The 18100-nt window shown below is 43.2% G+C and overlaps 1 protein-coding gene across 5 annotated transcripts in view; it reads left to right on the top strand.

The window, feature by feature from the left end:
• The window catches only part of REPS2 (RALBP1 associated Eps domain containing 2), a 220696-nt gene that overhangs the window by 194667 nt on the left and 7929 nt on the right, over positions 1–18100 (top strand). For all 5 annotated transcript variants that reach the window (XM_049873370.1, XM_049873367.1, XM_049873366.1 and 2 more), the window contains 3 exons: positions 8503–8586; positions 9825–9970; positions 11396–11501. In XM_049873370.1, coding sequence (XP_049729327.1) covers positions 8503–8586; positions 9825–9970; positions 11396–11501 — 336 coding nt within the window. The remainder of the gene's footprint in view (positions 1–8502; positions 8587–9824; positions 9971–11395; positions 11502–18100) is intronic.

Below are 18100 nucleotides of genomic sequence, written 5' to 3'. Positions count from 1 at the left end.
CTTCTGATCTCAGGATGATGTAGTCTCTGGTTCCTGTAGCCCTTTCTGTCTCTTGGGCTCATTGTTACCTTGTATTCTTGGTGTTCTTCATTCTCCTTTGATCCAGGTGGGTTGAGACTTATTGATGCATCTTAGATAGCAGCTTGCTAGCATTTAAGACCCCAGACGCCACTCTTCAAAGTGGGATGCAGAATGTTTTCTTAATAGATTTTATTATGCCAATTGACTTAGATGTCCCCTGAAACCATGATCCCCAAACCCCTACCCCTGCTTTGCTGACCTTCGAAGCATTCAGTTTATTCAGGAAACTGCTTTGCTTTGGTTTAGTCCAGTTGTGCTGACCTCCACTGTGTTGTGTTGTCCTTCCCTTCACCAAAAGTAGTTCTTGTCTACTATCTATTTAGTAAATACGCCTCTCCCACCCAGCCTCCCTACCCCCTCTCGTAACCACAAAAGAGTGTGTTCTTAGTTTAAACTATTTCTCAAGATCTTATAATAGTGGTCTTATACAATATTTGTCCTTTTGCAACTAATTTCACTCAGCATAATGCCTTCCAGGTTCCTCCATGTTATGAAATGTTTCACAGATTCATCACTGTTCTTTATCGATGCATAGCATTCCATTGTGTGAATGTACCATTATTTATCCATTCATCCGTTGTTGGGCACCTTGGTTGGTTCCATCTTTTTGCTATTGTAAACAGTGCTGCAGTGAACATGGGTATGCATATATCTGTTCATGTGACGGCTCTTATTTCTCTAGGATATATTCCAAAGAGTGGGGTTGCTGGATTGTATGGTAGTTCTATTTCTAGCTTTTTAAGGAAGCACCAAATCGTTTTCCAAAGTGGTTGTACCATTTTACATTCCCACTTGCAGCGTATAAGTGTTGCAGTCTCTCCACAGCCTCTCCAACATTTATTATTTTGTGTTTTTTGGATTAGTGCCAGCCTTGTTGGAGTGAGATTTTGAATCTCATTGTAGTTTTGATTTGCATTTCTCTAATGTGCATTTCTCTAATGACTAATGATCGAGAGCATTTCCTCATGTACCTGTTATCTGCCTGAATGTCTTCTTTAGTGAAGTGCCTGTTCATATCCTTTGCCCATTTTTAAATTGGGTTGTTTATCTTTTTGTGATTGTGTTTTAGCAGAATCATGTAGATTTTAGAGATCAGGCGGTGGTCGGAGATGTCGTAGCTGAAAATTATTTCCCAATCTGTAGGTGGTGTTTTTACTCTTTTGGTGAAGTCTTTAGATGAGCATAGGTGTTTGATTTTTAGGAGCTCCCAGTTACTTGCTTTCTCTTCAGCATTTTTAGTAATGTTTTGTGTTCTGTTTATGCCATGTAGTAGCGCTTCTAACATAGTCCCTGTTTTTTCTTTCGTGATCTTTATCATTTTAGATTTTATGTTTAGGTCTTTGATCCATTTGGAGTTAGTTTTTGTGCATTGTGTGAGGTATGGGTCCTGTTTCATTTTTTTGCAAATGGATATCCACTTAAGCCAGTACCGTTTGTTAAAAAGACTATCTTTTCTGCAGTTAACTGAGACTGGGCCTTTGTCAAATATCAGCTGCTCATATGTGGATGGATTTATATTGGGATTCTCAATTCTGTTCCATTGGTCTATGTGTCTGTTGTACCTGTACCACTGCCTGTTTTTATAAGTAAAATTTTATTAGAACACTGCCATCCATGCCCATTCATTGTGTTAGCTATGGCTGCTTTCACACTATGGCTGAGTGGAATAATTGCAACAGAGGCTACATGGCCCACAAAACCTAAAATATTTGCTCTTTGGCTCTTTACGGATAAAGTTGGTTGACCCTGTTCTAGGCAATTCACGTAAGTGGTATTTACTTGAACCCCTGTTTGAGAGATGCTTCCATAAGGAGAGCCTAGTGGCGTAGTGGTTGAGGGCTACAGCTGCTAACCAAAAGGTCAGCAGTTTGAGTTCACCAGCTGCTCCTTGGAAACCCTGGTGGCATAGTGGTTAAGAGCTACGGCTGCTAACCAAAAGGTAAGCAGTTCGAATCCACCAGGAGTTCCTTGGAAACTCTGAGGGACAGTTGTACTCTGTCCTGTAGGGTCACTATGAGTCGGAATCGACCCCACGGCAGTGGCTTTTTACTATAAGGTATAGATGGATTGTTCTAGCACAGCCTTATAATGAATCTGCCTAATTTTATTCAGCTTCTACACTGCCATATTAATTTCCTCTTGTTTTAAACTCTTTGACCCTCTCAACCATTTACCCACTGTCCAAGATCAAAAACCTGAGTTCCATGTGTCATTGTTCTATTCTTCCACTTAACCACATTCCATCAATCACTGAGATTGTATCTGATCTCCAGTCTAAATAGTTCTCAAATCTGACTATCTCCATTCCCACCAGCCTGGCTTAAATGACCATCACTTATTGTCTTGTTTTCTTCTTCAGCCTTCTAATTGGGGTCCCTTCCCTGCAGCATGGGTTGCTTCCGATCCACTTCATTCACTGGATCCAGAATAATCTTTCTAAAATAGAGATCTACTCAGATCATTTTCCTACTTAAAATCCTTCAGTGGCCCCTGTGGCCCTTAGGATAAGCTCCAAATTCTTCAACATGGGTGTATCAGTCAAGGTTTGGTAAGGAAAACAAAAATCATTCCGCATATTTCCCACTGGAGGAGATTTAAATCAAGGAATTAGGTACTTACAAAAATGATTTAAGGGCCAGAGGAGCAAAGATGAGGGAAGACGACCATTCTCAGACTTTCCACGCTTTCTGAAAGTGAGGACATTGCAAGAACTGAAGGAAAGAGCTGAGAAGGATCAGACTGCCTGCAGCACCTAAGTAGTGATTTGCAGGGAAATGCCCTGAGGCTCCCACAAGATAACATGGTGATAACTCTTGCTCCCACAAGATAACTCTTGCTTTTCTGTCCACCACTGCCAGGAGGAGCAAGAATGTGGCCTCTGGCTTTTGTTTGTTTTCTCCCACCTTCTTGACTTCATTTGAATGACTCTCATTGGCAACAGAAATTCAATAAATGTAGTTCCCAGGCCTCCATCCTCTGCAGTGTAGGGAAGACCAGAGTGGTGGGGGATGGTGCTGAGTTGCCAATAGACCATCCGGGACAACAGTCTATAAGACCATGCATGAGTCAACTCTGCTGCACTTTTCTGGCTTTATCTCTCCCATTCTTCTCCCACCCCTCATCCTACTCCACCCTACTAGACACCAAATTCCAACCATACTAGTGTGCTTTAACCTCCCTCTTCTGGGGGCCCTTTGCCTAGTGTCTCAAGTCAGGTTCTTTAGAAGCAGAACCTGAGATGGGGATTCTTGGGAAGGGATTTGTAGAAGGAGTGCTCTTCAGGAAAAATCTGGAAAAAGATGAGGGAAGCAAGGTAGGGAAAGGGAAAGAACCAAGCTAGGATGCGGTCTCAGGTAAAGTCTGGCCTTGGGCTGATTCACATGGGGAGGACTCTGGTACATAAATTGAACCAGATTTACCCCCTTCGAGGCAACAGGACTGGTCTTTTATACCCTCCTTAATTAATCAGTTATTGTCTGTGGGCTGCTGGGAGGGGTTGTTGTGAGGTGGACTCCCATCAGTCAAGGGCAGTTCTCTAGAGAAGAAGGCAGCCATGAGTCCTTATAGCCAACACTCAGAGCAGTTGAGGGATGGAGGTACCAGCCAGATAAAGGGGATCTGGGTGGGACACTACAGTATCTGGCTTTCTCCTACTTATCTCCCAAGCACCTACCATGGCCCCTGACACATCATAACCCACCCAGTGCCGTTGAGTCGATTCCGACTCATAGCGACCCTGGACAGAGTAGAACTGCCCCATAGAGTTTCCAGGGAGCACCTGGCGGATTTGAACGGCCAACCCTTTGGTTAGTAGCCGTAGCACTTAACCACTGCACCACCAGGGAAAGGCACAAAAGAAATACCTGTGTAATTGAATAAATGAATGAACCCTTCTTCTGGTGGATAATCAAAGTGCTTATCCTCCCTGGGCCTGTGTCCATTTCTGGGAAGCCAACTGAGCAGGGGCCATATTGTCCTGTCAACCGTGGGAATGGGCAGAAGCCCAGAATGTTCTCCACAGCCTGAGTGGCAGCACCTTCCCAGTCCAAGTGATTTATTAGGCTCTTCACTGCAAACTTAGAATGAAAATATACTTGCCATTTGTGGATTAAAAACAAACAAACAAAAAAAACCATTGCCATCGAGTCAATTCCAACTCATAGTGATCCTATAGGGCAGAGGAGCAGCTGGTGAATTCGAACTGCTAACCTTTTGGTTTGCAGCCAAGCTCTTAACCACTGTGCCACCAGGGCTCCATTTGTGGATAGGGAAGTATTAATATTAAAAATATAAGGTATAAAAGTACATTTTTCTGGCCTGTCACATCTGGTCTGGGTACGTGTTGTTACACATGGAACCCTGGGGAAAGGCCCACCATTTGCAATATTCATTGTAATTCAGGTATTTGTTTTGTTCACAAGGGTCAGGCATTGGATTTCAGTTCAGACACCCAAAACATTGGGGCAAGGGCATATTGTCATGATGGCAGAATTCTTACTCCCTTTCTTGAAGATACTGAGGAAAAAGCAAGGACAAATTGGTGACTTAGAAAATTCTGTCTGAAGAAATAGCAAATAAACTTCCTTAATTTGTTCTGCTTTCCAGCCACTAGGCCTAATGTAAGCCTCATACTATTGTTTGTGAAGGAAAGTGAAAGTTCATTGACAGGGACTTCCTGTACCTAAATCTTATCTGTAGGGTTTTTTTTTTTAAACCACAAAGCTGGTTTTCTTTCCCCATCTTTTTTCCTGGCACTGTTTTTTTCAATTTTTTTTTTTAAATTATTTTCTTATTTGAGCTTTAAGTAAAAGTTTGCAAATCAAGTCAGTCTCTCATACAAAAACTTATACACACCTTGCTACGTGCTCCTAGTTGTTCTCCCCCAATGAGACAGCACGCTCCTCCTCTCCACCCTGTATTCCCTGCATCCATTCAGCCAGCTCCTGTCCCCCTCTGCCTTCTCATCTTGCCTCCAGACAGGAGCTGCCTACTTAGTCTCATGTGTCTAATTGAGCCAAGAAGCTCACTCTTCACCAGTATCATTGTCTGTCCCATAGTCCAGTCCAATCCCTCTCTGAAGAGTTGGCTTTGGGAATGGTTCCAGTCTTGGGCTAACAGAGGGTCCAGGGACCATAACCTCTGGGGTCTTTCTAGTCTCAGCCAGACCATTAAGTCTGGTCTTTCTTACAGGAGTTTGAGGTCTGCATCCCGCTGTTCTCCTGCCCCATCAGGGATTCTCTATTGTGTTTCCTGTCAGGGCAGTCATTGATAGTAGCTGAGCACCATCGAGTTCTTCTGGTCTCAGGCTGATGTAGTCTCTGATTTATGTGGCCCTTTCTGTCTCTTGGGCTCATAATTACCTTGTGTCTTTGGTGTTCTTCATTCTCTTTTGTTTCAGGTGGGTTGAGACCGATTGATGCATCTTACGTGGCTGCTTGCTAGCGTTTAACACTCCTGGGATGGTTTTTGGCTCTGACAAGCTCTGCCTTATTCCAGGTTCTTAATGAGATTTCAGGCCTCTGAGTGTTCAGTGGGTGGATACATTTGGGATAAGTCTTAGACCAGTATAAGGGGGTGGGGTGGCTTTGAATTTCTTCCTAAGGAGATTGATGGTTAGATTCAGCCTGACGTAACACTGTGGAGCTGTCCACAATCATAGAGCTAGAAAGCCCAGACCCTTGGGTACAATTTCAGGAAGGTAAATTTGTAAATGGAAAAAGTTTTTAGACACATCTCACAACCTGCTTCCTCATCCTTCCTAACCCCTCACCTCATTGTTAGTGTTTTTAGAGATGCTTATGAGGAAAAGGAGAGAATTGTGAAGATGTTCTACTTCTTTTGCTGTGTGTAGAACCCTCATTTATGTGGAAAAGAGGGCCAGTTTATCATGCCCTAAATATTTCCATGAGGAGATATTTTCATTCATTTCCCCAGGAAAAGAGCGCATTAGAGCGAACACTCCTCTCTGTCTGCCTGATAATGGAGAAGAACCGACCAAGCGAAAGGTGGGGTGACTGCGCCTGTCACTTCTCTCTCTGATGTTTTGATGCACACCTGTGGTCCCTGCAGCAGGCTAGACACATAGACTTGGGGACCAGAACATATGTCCAAGGGATAGATTCTGGAGTGGAAGGCAAGTAGAGACTTCGGGGCCAAGTTTCATCCTTCAGCGCAGTTCACAGGAAGCCCTGTCTGTGGAAAGCCATCGGGCCCTCACTCAGCCATTAATAAAGCTGACGTGTGGCTTCCCATTTGGCTCATGGATCTTGGAGCGCTTGCATTCCCCAGACTCCTAGCAATGCATGGCTTCTGGACAGCTTCACTTGGATACCTCACAGGCACTTCCAACTCAGCGTATCTAAAAGTGAACTCCTTTTCAAACCCACTTCTCCTGTGTCTCCGGTCGTGGGGATTGGCCTCAGCATTCTTGTGGTATCCTAAGTGAAAATTCTGCATGTCAGACCACAGGAGGCCCTTCATGCCCTTACATGAGTCTCCTTTCTCACCTCCTCACGCATTTGCCACTCCTTCGCTGGCTCTATCCTGCTTGTCCCTCAGGCCTCAGCTGAAACATCACCTTCTCCTGTGTCTTTCAGACTCACAGGGCTAGGTACCCCTGCAGCCCCCAGACTTCTCCACAATAGTACTTTTACCATGGAAATGGGACTGCCTGTTCATTCTCTGTCTCTCCTACTGGAGTCAAAGCGCCTGTATGCAGCAGGGTCTGTGTCTTGTTTATCCTTGAATATCAGGGCATGCCTGTGGTAGATGTTCAGTAAATATTTCTTGAATGAATTACACTCAGCCCTAAGAGTACCTGAGGCTGTGTAGCTTGGTGGTTACAAGTCCAGGTCTAGAGTGCACCTGAGGCTGTATAGCCTGATGGGTATGAGCCAGCTTTGGATCCTGAGGCCTAGGTTCAGACCCTGCTATTTGTGTGATCTTGGGTGAGTTCCTTAACTTCTTGATCCTCACTCTCTTCACTAATGAGGTGGGGGTTAATAACTACCTCCTAGGGCTGTGATGATCAAATGAGATAATCCACGCAAAGCACGGAGAGCAGTACCTGTCATATAATGTTCGCTGTTTCATTACTTTTATTAATAACATCAATAATAATATAATTATCATCCTTAATGGAAAGGAGATGCCTATAAGAAATCCTTGAAGCTAGAAACCAGGTGTGTTGAGTGCCTGCATCATGGGTTCGGAAGAGGTGGAGAATTGGATGAGAACCCAGGTATCTAGCTAGGGCAGTTGAAACACAGGAACAGATGAGATTGCCCCGGGGAAGAATGAACAGAGAGGGGAAAGTGGGGCAGGGGAACTGAAGCCAGAACCTTGAGAAATCCTCCATTTGAGTGGTAAAACAAGTCAAAACAGGTAAGGGGGAGATAGGATTCCAAGTAGGGGGCTATCCAAGAGGTGGGAGCTTGTCAAATGCCAGGGACAGGAGTTTTAAAAAGATGGTCAAGGATGCCAGGCTGGGGAGAGGGTCAGTGAGGAAGAGACTAGAAGAGATAGCTAGTCTGCGAGATGGGGGGCAGTGGCGCCTTTGGGAGCTTGCCCTTGCGGTAGCGTTGGAGGAAGAAGCTGCACTGGAAGAGGTTAGAGAGCGTCAGGTGAGGGACTAAGCAGGCATCTGGGGCAGCTTGCTTTGCTACAACAGGGGTCTGGAATGGAGATTGGGTTGTAGGGGGACAACTGAGGTAGTAGAACGTGACAGTCACTGTGGTTCACATGCAGTTTTTTTCTCAGTGTGCTAACGGTTTGCATCACTGACTGAAGGTAGCAAGTAAGGGGAGCTCTGGGCTGTCCATATCACCCAGTCCCTCATGCTCTTGCACCTGACTGTTGGACACCTCCTTTGTCTTGAACGTGCCTTCGGGTCATTCCTCTCTGATTGCTATTCATTTAGTCACTGATCCTGTAATGCTCAGTGACCTCAGCCCCTCTGGGTACTCCTTCTATCAAGCCTTCACCATTTTTTTTTAAGGTAAAGAGCCGTGTTTATTAGAGGGTTTGTTTATTAATAATTGAGCATTTTTTAAATTGGGTTTTTTTTTTATTATGGTTACAGTTTTTGTTGGTGCTCAGAGTCAAATTTTAAGTTGTCTTTCTCTGTCTTGTTTCCCCATATGCCCTGTTATTTTTGGAGTGTGACCTTGTGAAGGGTTGGAATCCCTGTCCCGTGATAGAAGAAAGGCCCATGATTCCTTTCTTTGAGGTCCACTGACGCTGGGAGGAGAGCTGGGAAAAAACAGCAGGGCTTGCAGGAGGTCTTTCCAAGGATCAGTGGGCCTGGCAACACTAGGCCTGAATGGATTTTCCCTCTAGCGACTCTTCATACGAGCCCCTCACTGTATATTTAGATTATTGTATTTCTGCTTTTCTTATCCTCTCCCTGATCTGTTGCTCCAGTCTGAACAAACGTCTGAGGCTGAGGTGCACCCACAGTCAAGCAGAGGCCCTTCCCAGGCTGCAGAAAGTAGTCCAGCCAAGAAGGTAAGGCAGCAGCAGGGCCGCTCTGAGGAGCTTCATGAGTGCCACCCCAGGCTGCTGGCTTCTGTGAGAAAATCTGTTGTCCCACATTTTGCACGTCCAGAAATGAATGTTAGCGGTGCAGATTGCCTAGAATTTGGATTCTCTGGAAAGATTAGGTCCTGAGGATTCCTGAGTTTAATGCTCTGATGTCACTGACGGTTTGTACCCCCCACCTCAACCTCCCAGCTAACCATGGTGGCCTTGCTTTCTGTAAGATCAGGAGGTGCTAGGAGGAGGGGCAGAGGCCTTTTGTAAAACCTCACACACTTGCTAAGCACCTATGAGCACCTCTCGGGGCTGGGGTGTCCCCCCCGCACCCCCGTCTTTGGACCATGGTCTCTTCTTGCAGCCCAGTGCCACCTTCTCTGCCCACCATGTCCCTGAGTCCCTTGTCATTTCGTCAGAAAGACCTACTCACTCATGCTCTCTATGCATCTTCACTCCTGCTTCTTCTCCTTCCCCATGCTCCCCCAGACTCCCCTCCCCTCAGAGAGAGTAGGCAGTGGGCCTGGGGCTCTGGGGTACAGGTGAGATGATTCCTAAGGATCAGTGGTCATTCTAGCTGTCCCCTTCCAGAAGGTGCTGGGGCTCTTTTGTTTGACTCCATGTAGGGGTTGGGGATAAGAGACTGATGAGCATATGACTAAGACCTTTACCAACTTTAAAACTTATACTCCAAAGACCCCAAAGCGAGCCAGGAACCACTTTTGCCCTCAGTTTAGAGAAGGCCCCGTGGTGTGAGGTGCACTGGGTCAGTGTTAATTTTAGGTGGCAAGAAGACTATAGGCTGCCCGAAACATTACAAAGGGCGAAAGGCTGGCCTGCCACCTGAATCTATGTCCCTCCAGTTTTCACTGAGCTGGAAATCACATTCTCGGGTGTGGAGTTTGACTCTATGTAACAATGGAAGCCCTGGTGGTGCAGTGCTTAAGAGCTAATTAAAAGGTCAGCAGTTCGAATCTACCAGCTGGTCCTTGGAAACCCTATGGGGCAGTTCTACTCTGTTCTGTAGGGTCGCTATGAGTTGGAATTGACTTGACAACAGTGGGTTTGGTTTTTGTTTTTGGAGTTTGACTAGAGCATCTGCCTGGCTTTGAGGGTTGGGGAGAGGATCTTTGGGGCATTGGCATTTTGGGGGGAGAGTCATTTGATTTTTTAACGCTTTAATTTTTTCTTTTTGTTGTGTTTTTATTCCACAGGACATACCATATTCCCAGCCCCCATCAAAGCCCATCCGTAGGAAATTCAGACCTGAAAATCAAGCTCCAGAAAACCAAGAGCTTCCTCCCACTGTAGGTGGACCAGCTTCTGCCCCAACCATGAAACCCCATCCAACAGTCCAAAAGTAAGTAGAACCGAGAGCAAGCCAGAAACTTCCTTTTCAGTCTGTGTATATGTATATATGTAAAAATGTTCATATTTCCACTCGCATGCATAGGAGTTTATGGCAGTAAAAACCAAAAAGCGGAACTCATTGCTGTTGAATCAATTCTGACTCATAGCAACCCTGTATGTCTTACCTTAATGTCCCTATGATGGGATTAAAGTCTCTCAGTTACACAGGAGGAGGCTCGATAAGCTATAGGATTTCAGTATTTCTTGTCTGGGTTAAAAGATTGTAGCTTATACCTCTGGTGACCACATTGATTTATCATCCCAAACATGGCCATCTTGAGAGAGAAGAAGGTGCTGATAAGAATTAGGACAGGACAAACAGTGTAAATAGAGACTATCACAGGCAAATTGGAACCCGTGGTCACCTTAATTATACCAGTTCTGTGAATTAACTATTGACCGAACTTGGAAGGACTGGTATTAAAACATTATGTGTTTTTCTGAAGTGTTACAGATGTATGCTGGTGTACACACGTGTGCGCATGCACGTGCACACACACGGAGGCATTCGTGCCTAATAATAAAGAAAACAGAGAGCGTCATGCAAGCTAAGTTAATGTCGGATTTTTTGCTGAAGAGATTTTTCTTTTATTCTTTTCCTTCATACTTGCCTGCAGGGGGCACCCTCAGGTCTTTTAAATACCATTGATGTTTACACAAAAAGGGCATACCAGCTAATATGATTTGTCAGGAAGAAATATCTATTAGAATGTCTTGGAATAAATGGAACTGCAAAGTATTTGAAAAGGCTCAATTCACAGTTTTTCTTCAGGTTATGAAATGGAAATGACTTCAGGTGTAAATAATTCATTTTGACAAATTCGTTTCATTTGGTGTGTATCTGCCTGCTTGCCTGTCTGTGAATACATGATTTTATTTTTGGAGCCCTGTGATGTTAGCGGGAGCCCTGGTGGCACAGTGGTTAAGCACTTGGCTGCTAACTGAAAGGTCCGTGGTTTGAACAGTTGCTTCTGTGAAGATTGTAGCCTTGGAAGCCCTGTGGGAGCAATTCTGCTCTAAGCTGTAGGGTCGCTATGAATCAGAATCAACTTGACAGCAGTGGGTTTGGTTTTTTTAGTCAGTGATGTTGACCCCTTATAGGAGCCCTGGTGGCGCAGCAGTTAAGTGCTTGGGTGCTAACCGAAAGGTCGGCAGTTCAAATCTACTAGCTGCTTTTTGGAAACCCTATGGGGCAGGTCTGCTCTGTCCTGTAGGGTCACTATGAGTCAGAATGGACTCCACAGCAACGTTTTTTTTTGTTTAGTTTTGTTAGCTACTTGTTAGTTTAGCACCTCTCGTGAATCAGAGTGTTCTAACCCTCAAGGGTCCAGACCGCTAAGTCCTTTTTCACTGAAATGTTTGTACTTTTCTGTAGACAGTCTTCCAAACAGAAAAAGGCTATTCAGACTGCGATCCGCAAAAATAAGGAGGCAAATGCCGTGCTGGCCAGGTTGAACAGTGAACTCCAGCAGCAACTCAAGGTAAGGAATGCTTGACAAATCGGCATGAGCAGGCTTTGCACCCAGCTTTTTTGTTTTGTTTTGACCACTGGCCGAGGATCTGGTTCCATTCCTGGTGATGAGGCCTGCCTCTGCTCTCAGACCCCTTTTGGAAGGCCCGAGTTACTGTGCTTAAGTTCCATGGCTTGGTTCTTTTATGCGTAGAGGGAGACCTGGTGACTGTAATACGCAGGCCGCATTTTGTCCGGAGGTTCACAGGCTACATAGTGTATGTAAGTTCAGAGACAGAGAGTGTATTACAAAGGCTGTTGGCAGCATTCTTTGTTGTGCAAAGCTTCTGGGCAAACCCATAATTGTTTAGGTCTTACCCGAATGGTTCTAAACTTACAACAGTGGGAAGGGGTGGCTCTGGTGCTATCAAAGGCCAACCCCTTCCAAGGTGCCTTGGAGAGAGCTCCATCTCATCTTCTCAGGGACATCACCCCTGTCCTTATCACCTCTTTCTCTTCATCATTAATCTCCGCCAAGTATCTTCTGGATCCTTCCCAGCCACACATTAACAGGCTTCTATATCATGCCTTATCCTTGACCCCACATTTCTCTCCAATGGTGGCTTTCTTTCTCTGATCCTCTTCCCAGCAGAGCTTCTTCGGAGTTGTTTTCATTCACTGTCTTTACTTCCTCACCAATGGTTTTCTCTCCCCTCCACTCCAGGGTGGCCCTTATGGCCAAATCCAATGGGCAATAATAGTCTGTTTTAATCAGGGCTTCGAACCAGTTCTTCTCGGTTCAATCATGGCCAAGGAACCGACACTGGAACAGACCCAAATTTTAAAAAATTGAGTGAACCAGAGCCATAGCTGGCATGGGAAAAATTATGGGTTGAAGCCCTGCTAGAAACTTAATCTCCCTACTAGAAAGCAGGGGCAGTGTATGCTTTGCGTAACAGCCACATCTCTTGCCTGTTGGATTTTGTGCAGTCAGAAACAGCGGTGCCCTGCTGAAAGGTGGCTGCTGATCACGCCGCTGTTAATGTGTGCGGCTCTCCTCAGTCCTGGCGATAATCCAGTCTCACACATCAGGCTCCTGAAAGGGCTCACTATGCCACTTCCGAGTCGCCCATTCCAGGGCTTTGACCTCTGATTTTTCCTGTTCCGGTCATGGTTCCAGATGACCCGGATTTAAAAAATTCGGGTCTGTTCCAGTTGCACTTCATCAACCACGAACGAACTGGTTTGAAGCCCAGGTTTTACTATTACCTGAATTTTCAGAATTGTACACGATTGACCATTCCATCCTTTCAAATCACGTTTGTCACTACCTTTGCGACACCATACTCTTCTGGTTTTCCTTCTACTTCACTGGTGTTTCCTTAGCAGTCTCTGTTGGCTCTTCCTTGCCCGACTCCTCTTTTAGATTCTCCCCTTTGTCCCAGTATTATAATTTTCAAACATATAGGAAAGTTGAAAGAATCATTCAGTGAATATTCATATATCTGCCATTTCAGTTCTCCCATTACCATTTTACTGTACTGTAATGTTTCATCGCCTATGTATCCATTTATCCATCCCCTCTATCCATCAGTGCATCTTATTTTGACATATTTTAAAGTAAATTGTAGCCATCTCTACACTTCCTCCTAAATATTTCAGCTTACATATCATTAACTGCCGGTCAATATTTTAAAATTTATTTTATGGTTATTATTGTGGTAAATACAATTCAACATTTTTCACACGTACAATTCCAGTATTTTTTACAGGTTTTTCTTATGATGTAAGTTCTACATACAGTGAATACACAAACCTTATGTGTGCATTTGCTGAGTTTTTAATAAATGCAGGTACTTATAAAACTCAAACCCCTATCAAGATAGAGAACATTATCATCAGTCCAGTGAGTTCCCTCCTGTTCCTCCCCAGTCAGTTCCCACCAGACGCACCCATACCATAGTTTTGTCTGTTTATAACTTTGTGTAAATGGCATCCTACAGTATGTCCTTTGGTGTAAAGCTTCTTTCATTTAGTCTGGTTTTGAGAGTCATTGATATTGTTGCATGTATGAGTAGTTCATTCCTTTTCGTTGCTGAGTAGTAGTCCATGGAGTGAATGTGTCACAATTTGGTAATTAGTTCTATTGATGGACACCTGCGTCGTTCCTAGTTTTTGGCTATTATGAATAAAGCTGCATTCTTCAACAAGTCTTTGTGTTGAAATATATTCTCATTTCTCTTAGGCAAATACCTAGGATTGGAATTAGTAGGTCATAAGGTAAGTGTGGAGCCCTGGTGGTGCGGCGGTAGAGAATTGAGGCTGCTAACCAAAAGGTCGGTAGTTGGGATCCACCAGCCACTCCTTGGAAACCCTATGGGGCAGTTCTACTCTGTTCCTGTAGAGCCGCTATGAGTCGGAATCGACTCGACAGCCATGAGTTTGTTTTTTTTGTTTGTTTTATGGTTAAGTGTATGTGATCAGTTTTATTAGAAACTGTCAGAACTTTTTCCAAAGTGTTGTAGCATTTTGCACTCCCTTCACTAGTGCCTGAGAGTTCGAATTGTTCCACATTCTCGCCAAGAGACTTGTTTTTCTTTTGGTGTTATTATTCCTTTTATTTTTAGGCAGTCTCGTGGTGATGTAGCTTTTATTTTAAGTACTTTTACATGTGCTTATTGACCTGTCATATATCTTCTTTTATGAAGTGACTTTTCAAAAAATTTTTGGCCATTTTTTAAATTGAGTGTTTAGTCTTGTTTTTTTTTTTTTTGTGTGTGTGTGTGTGTATGTCAAGTTGTAGGTAAATGGTCTTTATGTACCTTGGATGCCAGTACTTGGTCAGATGTATGTTTCGTGAATGTTTCCTTCCAGTCTTTGTTCTGCCTATTCATTTTCTTTTTTTAAATAATTTTTATTGTGCTTTAAGTGAAAGTTTACAAATCAAGTCAGTCTCTCACATAAAAACTTATATACACCTTACTACATACTCCCAGTTACTCTCCCCACAATGAGACAGCCCGCTCCCTCCTTCCACTCTCTCTTTTCATGCCCATTTTGCCAGCTTCTAACCCCCTCTACCCTCCCATCTCCCCTCCAGGCAGGAGATGCCAACATAGTCTCAAGTGTCCACCTGATCCAAGAAGCTCACTGCTCACCAGCATCCCTCTCCAACCCATTGTCCAGTCCAATCCATGTCTGAAGAGTTGGCTTTGCGAATGGTTTCTATCCTGGGCCAACAGAAGGTCTGGGGGGCCATGACCATCGGGGGTGCTTCTAGTCTCAGTCAGACCATTAAGTCTGGTCTTCTTATGAGAATTTGGGGTCTGCATCCCACTGCTCTCCTGCTCCCTCAGGGGTTTTCTGTCGTGTTCCCTGTCAGGGCAGTCATGGGTTGTAGCCGGGCACCATCTAGTTCTTCTGGTCTCGGGATGATATAGTCTCTGGTTCATGTGGCCCTTTCTGTCTCTTGGGCTCGTAGTTACCTTGTGTCCTTGGTGTTCTTCATTCTCCTTTGAGCCAGGTGGGTTGAGACCAATTGATGCATCTTAGATGGCAGCTTGCTGGCATTTAAGACCCCAGATGCCACTCTTCAAAGTGGGATGCAGAATGTTTTCTTAATAGATTTTATTATCCCAATTGACTTAGATGTCCCCTGAAACCATGGTCCCCAAGCCCCTGCCCCTGCTACACTGGCCTTTGAAGCATTCAGTTTATTCAGGAAACTTCTTTGCTTTTGGTTTAGTCCAGTTGTGCTGACCTCCCCTGTATTGTGTGTTGTCTTTCTCTTCACCTAAAGTAGTTCTTATCTACTATCTAATTAGTGAATACCCCTCTCCCACGCAGCCTCCCTCTCCCCTCTCGTAACCACAAAAGAATGTTTTCTTCTCAGTTTAAACTATTTCTCAAGTTCTTATAATAGTGGTCTTATACAATATTTGTCCTTTTGCCTCTGACTAATTTCACTCAGCATAATGCCTTCCAGGTTCCTCCATGTTATGAAATGTTTCACAGATTCCTCACTGTTCTTTATCGATGCATAGCATTCCGTTGTGTGAATATACCATTATTTATCCATTCATCTGTTGATGGGCACCTTGGTTGCTTCCATCTTTTTGCTATTGCAAACAGTGCTGCAGTAAACATGAGTGTGCATCTATCTGTTGGTCTAAAGGCTCTTATTTCTCTAGGATATATTCCAAGGAGTGGGATTGCTGGGTTGTATGGTAGTTCTATTTCTAGCTTTTTAAGGAAGTGACAAATCGATTTCCAAAGTGGTTGTACCATTTTACAGTCCCACCTGCAGTGTATAAGTGTTCCAATCTCTCCACAGCCTCTCCAACATTTATTATTTTGTGTTTTTTTGATTAGTGCCAGCCTTGTTGGAGTGAGATTTTGAATCTCATTGTAGTTTGGATTTGCATTTCTCTAATGGCTAATGATCGAGAGCATTTCCTCATGTATCTGTTAGCCAGCCACCTGAGTGCCTTCTTTAGTGAAGTGCCTGTTCATATCCTTTGCCTGTTTTTTTAATTGGGTTGTTTGTCTTTTTGTGGTTGCATTTTAGCAGAATCATGTAGATTTTAGAGATCAGGCAGTGGATGGAGATGTCATAGCTGAAAATTTTTTCCCAGTCTGTAGGTGGTGTTTTTACTGTTTTGGTGAAGTCTTTAAATGAGCGTAGGTGTTTGATTTTTAGGAGCTTCCAGTTAATCTGGTTTCTCTTAGGCATTTTTAGTAATGTTTTGTGTTCTGTTTATGCCATGTGTTAGGGCTCCTAACATTGTCCCTATTTTTTCTTCCATGATCTTTATCGTTTTAGACTTTATGTCTTTGATCCATTTGGAGTTAGTTTTTGTGCATTGTGTGAGGTATGGGTCCTGTTTCATTTTTTTGCAAATGGATATCCAGTTATGCCAGCACCATTTGTTAAAAAGACTATCTTTTCCCCATTTAGCTGAGACTGGGCCTTTGTCAAATATCAGCTGTTCATATGTGGATGGATTTATATCTGGATTCTCAATTCTGTTCCATTGGTCTACGTGTCTGTTGTTGTACCAGTATCAGGCTGTTTTGACTACTGTGGCTGTATAATAGGTTCTAAAATCAGGTAGAGTGAGGCCTCCCACTTTGTTCTTCTTTTTAAGTAACGCTTTATTTATCCGGGGCTTCTTTCCTTTCCATATGAAGTTGGTGGTTTGTTTCTCCATCACATTAAAAAATGTCATTGGAATTTGGATCGGAAGTGCCCTATTCATTTTCTTAACGGTGTCTTTTTGTGAGCAGAAGTTTTTAATTTTGGTGAAGCCTAATTTATCATTTTTTTCTTTTAGGATTATTATTTTCTTCCTGTCTAGGGAAACTTTGCCTGCCTCCCAGTCATGAAGATATTCTATGTTTTCTTCTAAAAGCTTTATTGTTTTAACTTTTATGTTTAGGTCTGTGATCCATCTTGAATTGATATTTATGTATGGTGTGAGATCAGGGTCAAGGTTAATTTTTTCCTCATACTGCTACCTAGTTATCCCAGTATCTTTTGTTGAAAAGACTTTCATTTCTCACTTGAATTAATGCCTTTGTCAAAACTCTAATGACATGTAAGTGTAGGTTTATTTCTGGGTTCTTATTCTGTTCTTCTAATCTATTTGTTGATCCTTATGCCTATACCACACAGTTTTGATTACTGTTGCCTTATAGTAAGTTTTGAAATCAAGTAGTGTAAATTTTTCAACCTTGTTCTTTTTTTTTTTTTTTTTTGGAAACCCTGGTGGTGTAGTGGTTAAGGATTTGGCTGCTAACCAAAAGGTTCGAATCCACCAGCTGCTCCTTGGAAACCCTATGAGGCAGTTCTACTCTGTCCTGTATGGTCGCTATGAGTCAGAATCTACTGACGGCAATGGGTTTGTGCTTGGGGGGGTTTTGTTCTTTTTCAAGATTCCTTTAGATGTTCTAGGCCCTTTGTGTTTCCATATAAATTTTAGAATTGGTGTGTCAGTTTCTACAAACAGCCTATTAGGATTATGCTAGGATTAGCATTGAATCTGTAGACCAATTTGGGAAGAATTGACATGTAAACGATACTGAGTCTCCCAGTCCATGAATAGAGTTTATCTCTCCAACTATTTAGGTCTCCTAGAATTTCTCTTAGCAGTTCTGAGTTTAGAGCATACAAGCCTTACACATCTTTTGTTAATTTTATTCCCAAGTATTTTGTAAATTGAATGGCTTTTCATTTCATTTCCTAATTGTTTGCTGCAAATATATAAAGATATAGTTGGTTTGTATATGAAATTTATATCCCATGACCTTGCTAAAATCAGGTATTAGTTTTAGTAGTTTTGTAGATTCCTTAGGATTTCTTACAGCCTTATCATCTTTGCAGAGTTCGCCTTCCAATCTTTATGACTTTTATTCATTTTTCTTTCTTTATTTCAAAGACTAGGACCTCTAGCACAATACTGAATAAACTTTTTACTTATTTTTTTGTTTACATCCATATTACACATGTACATAGTTTAAGCTTCGACAGTTACATAAGGTTGTTCTACAAATAGCTTTACAATCTCCCACCCCCCCATACTCATTTTCCACTCCTCAGAGGCAATTTACTTTCAATTCTTGTAGCTGATT

This window comes from Elephas maximus, chromosome X (genome assembly GCF_024166365.1).
Source record: "Elephas maximus indicus isolate mEleMax1 chromosome X, mEleMax1 primary haplotype, whole genome shotgun sequence".
NCBI classification, from domain to species: domain Eukaryota; kingdom Metazoa; phylum Chordata; class Mammalia; order Proboscidea; family Elephantidae; genus Elephas; species Elephas maximus.
This window is presented reverse-complemented; position numbering and strand designations above follow the sequence as displayed.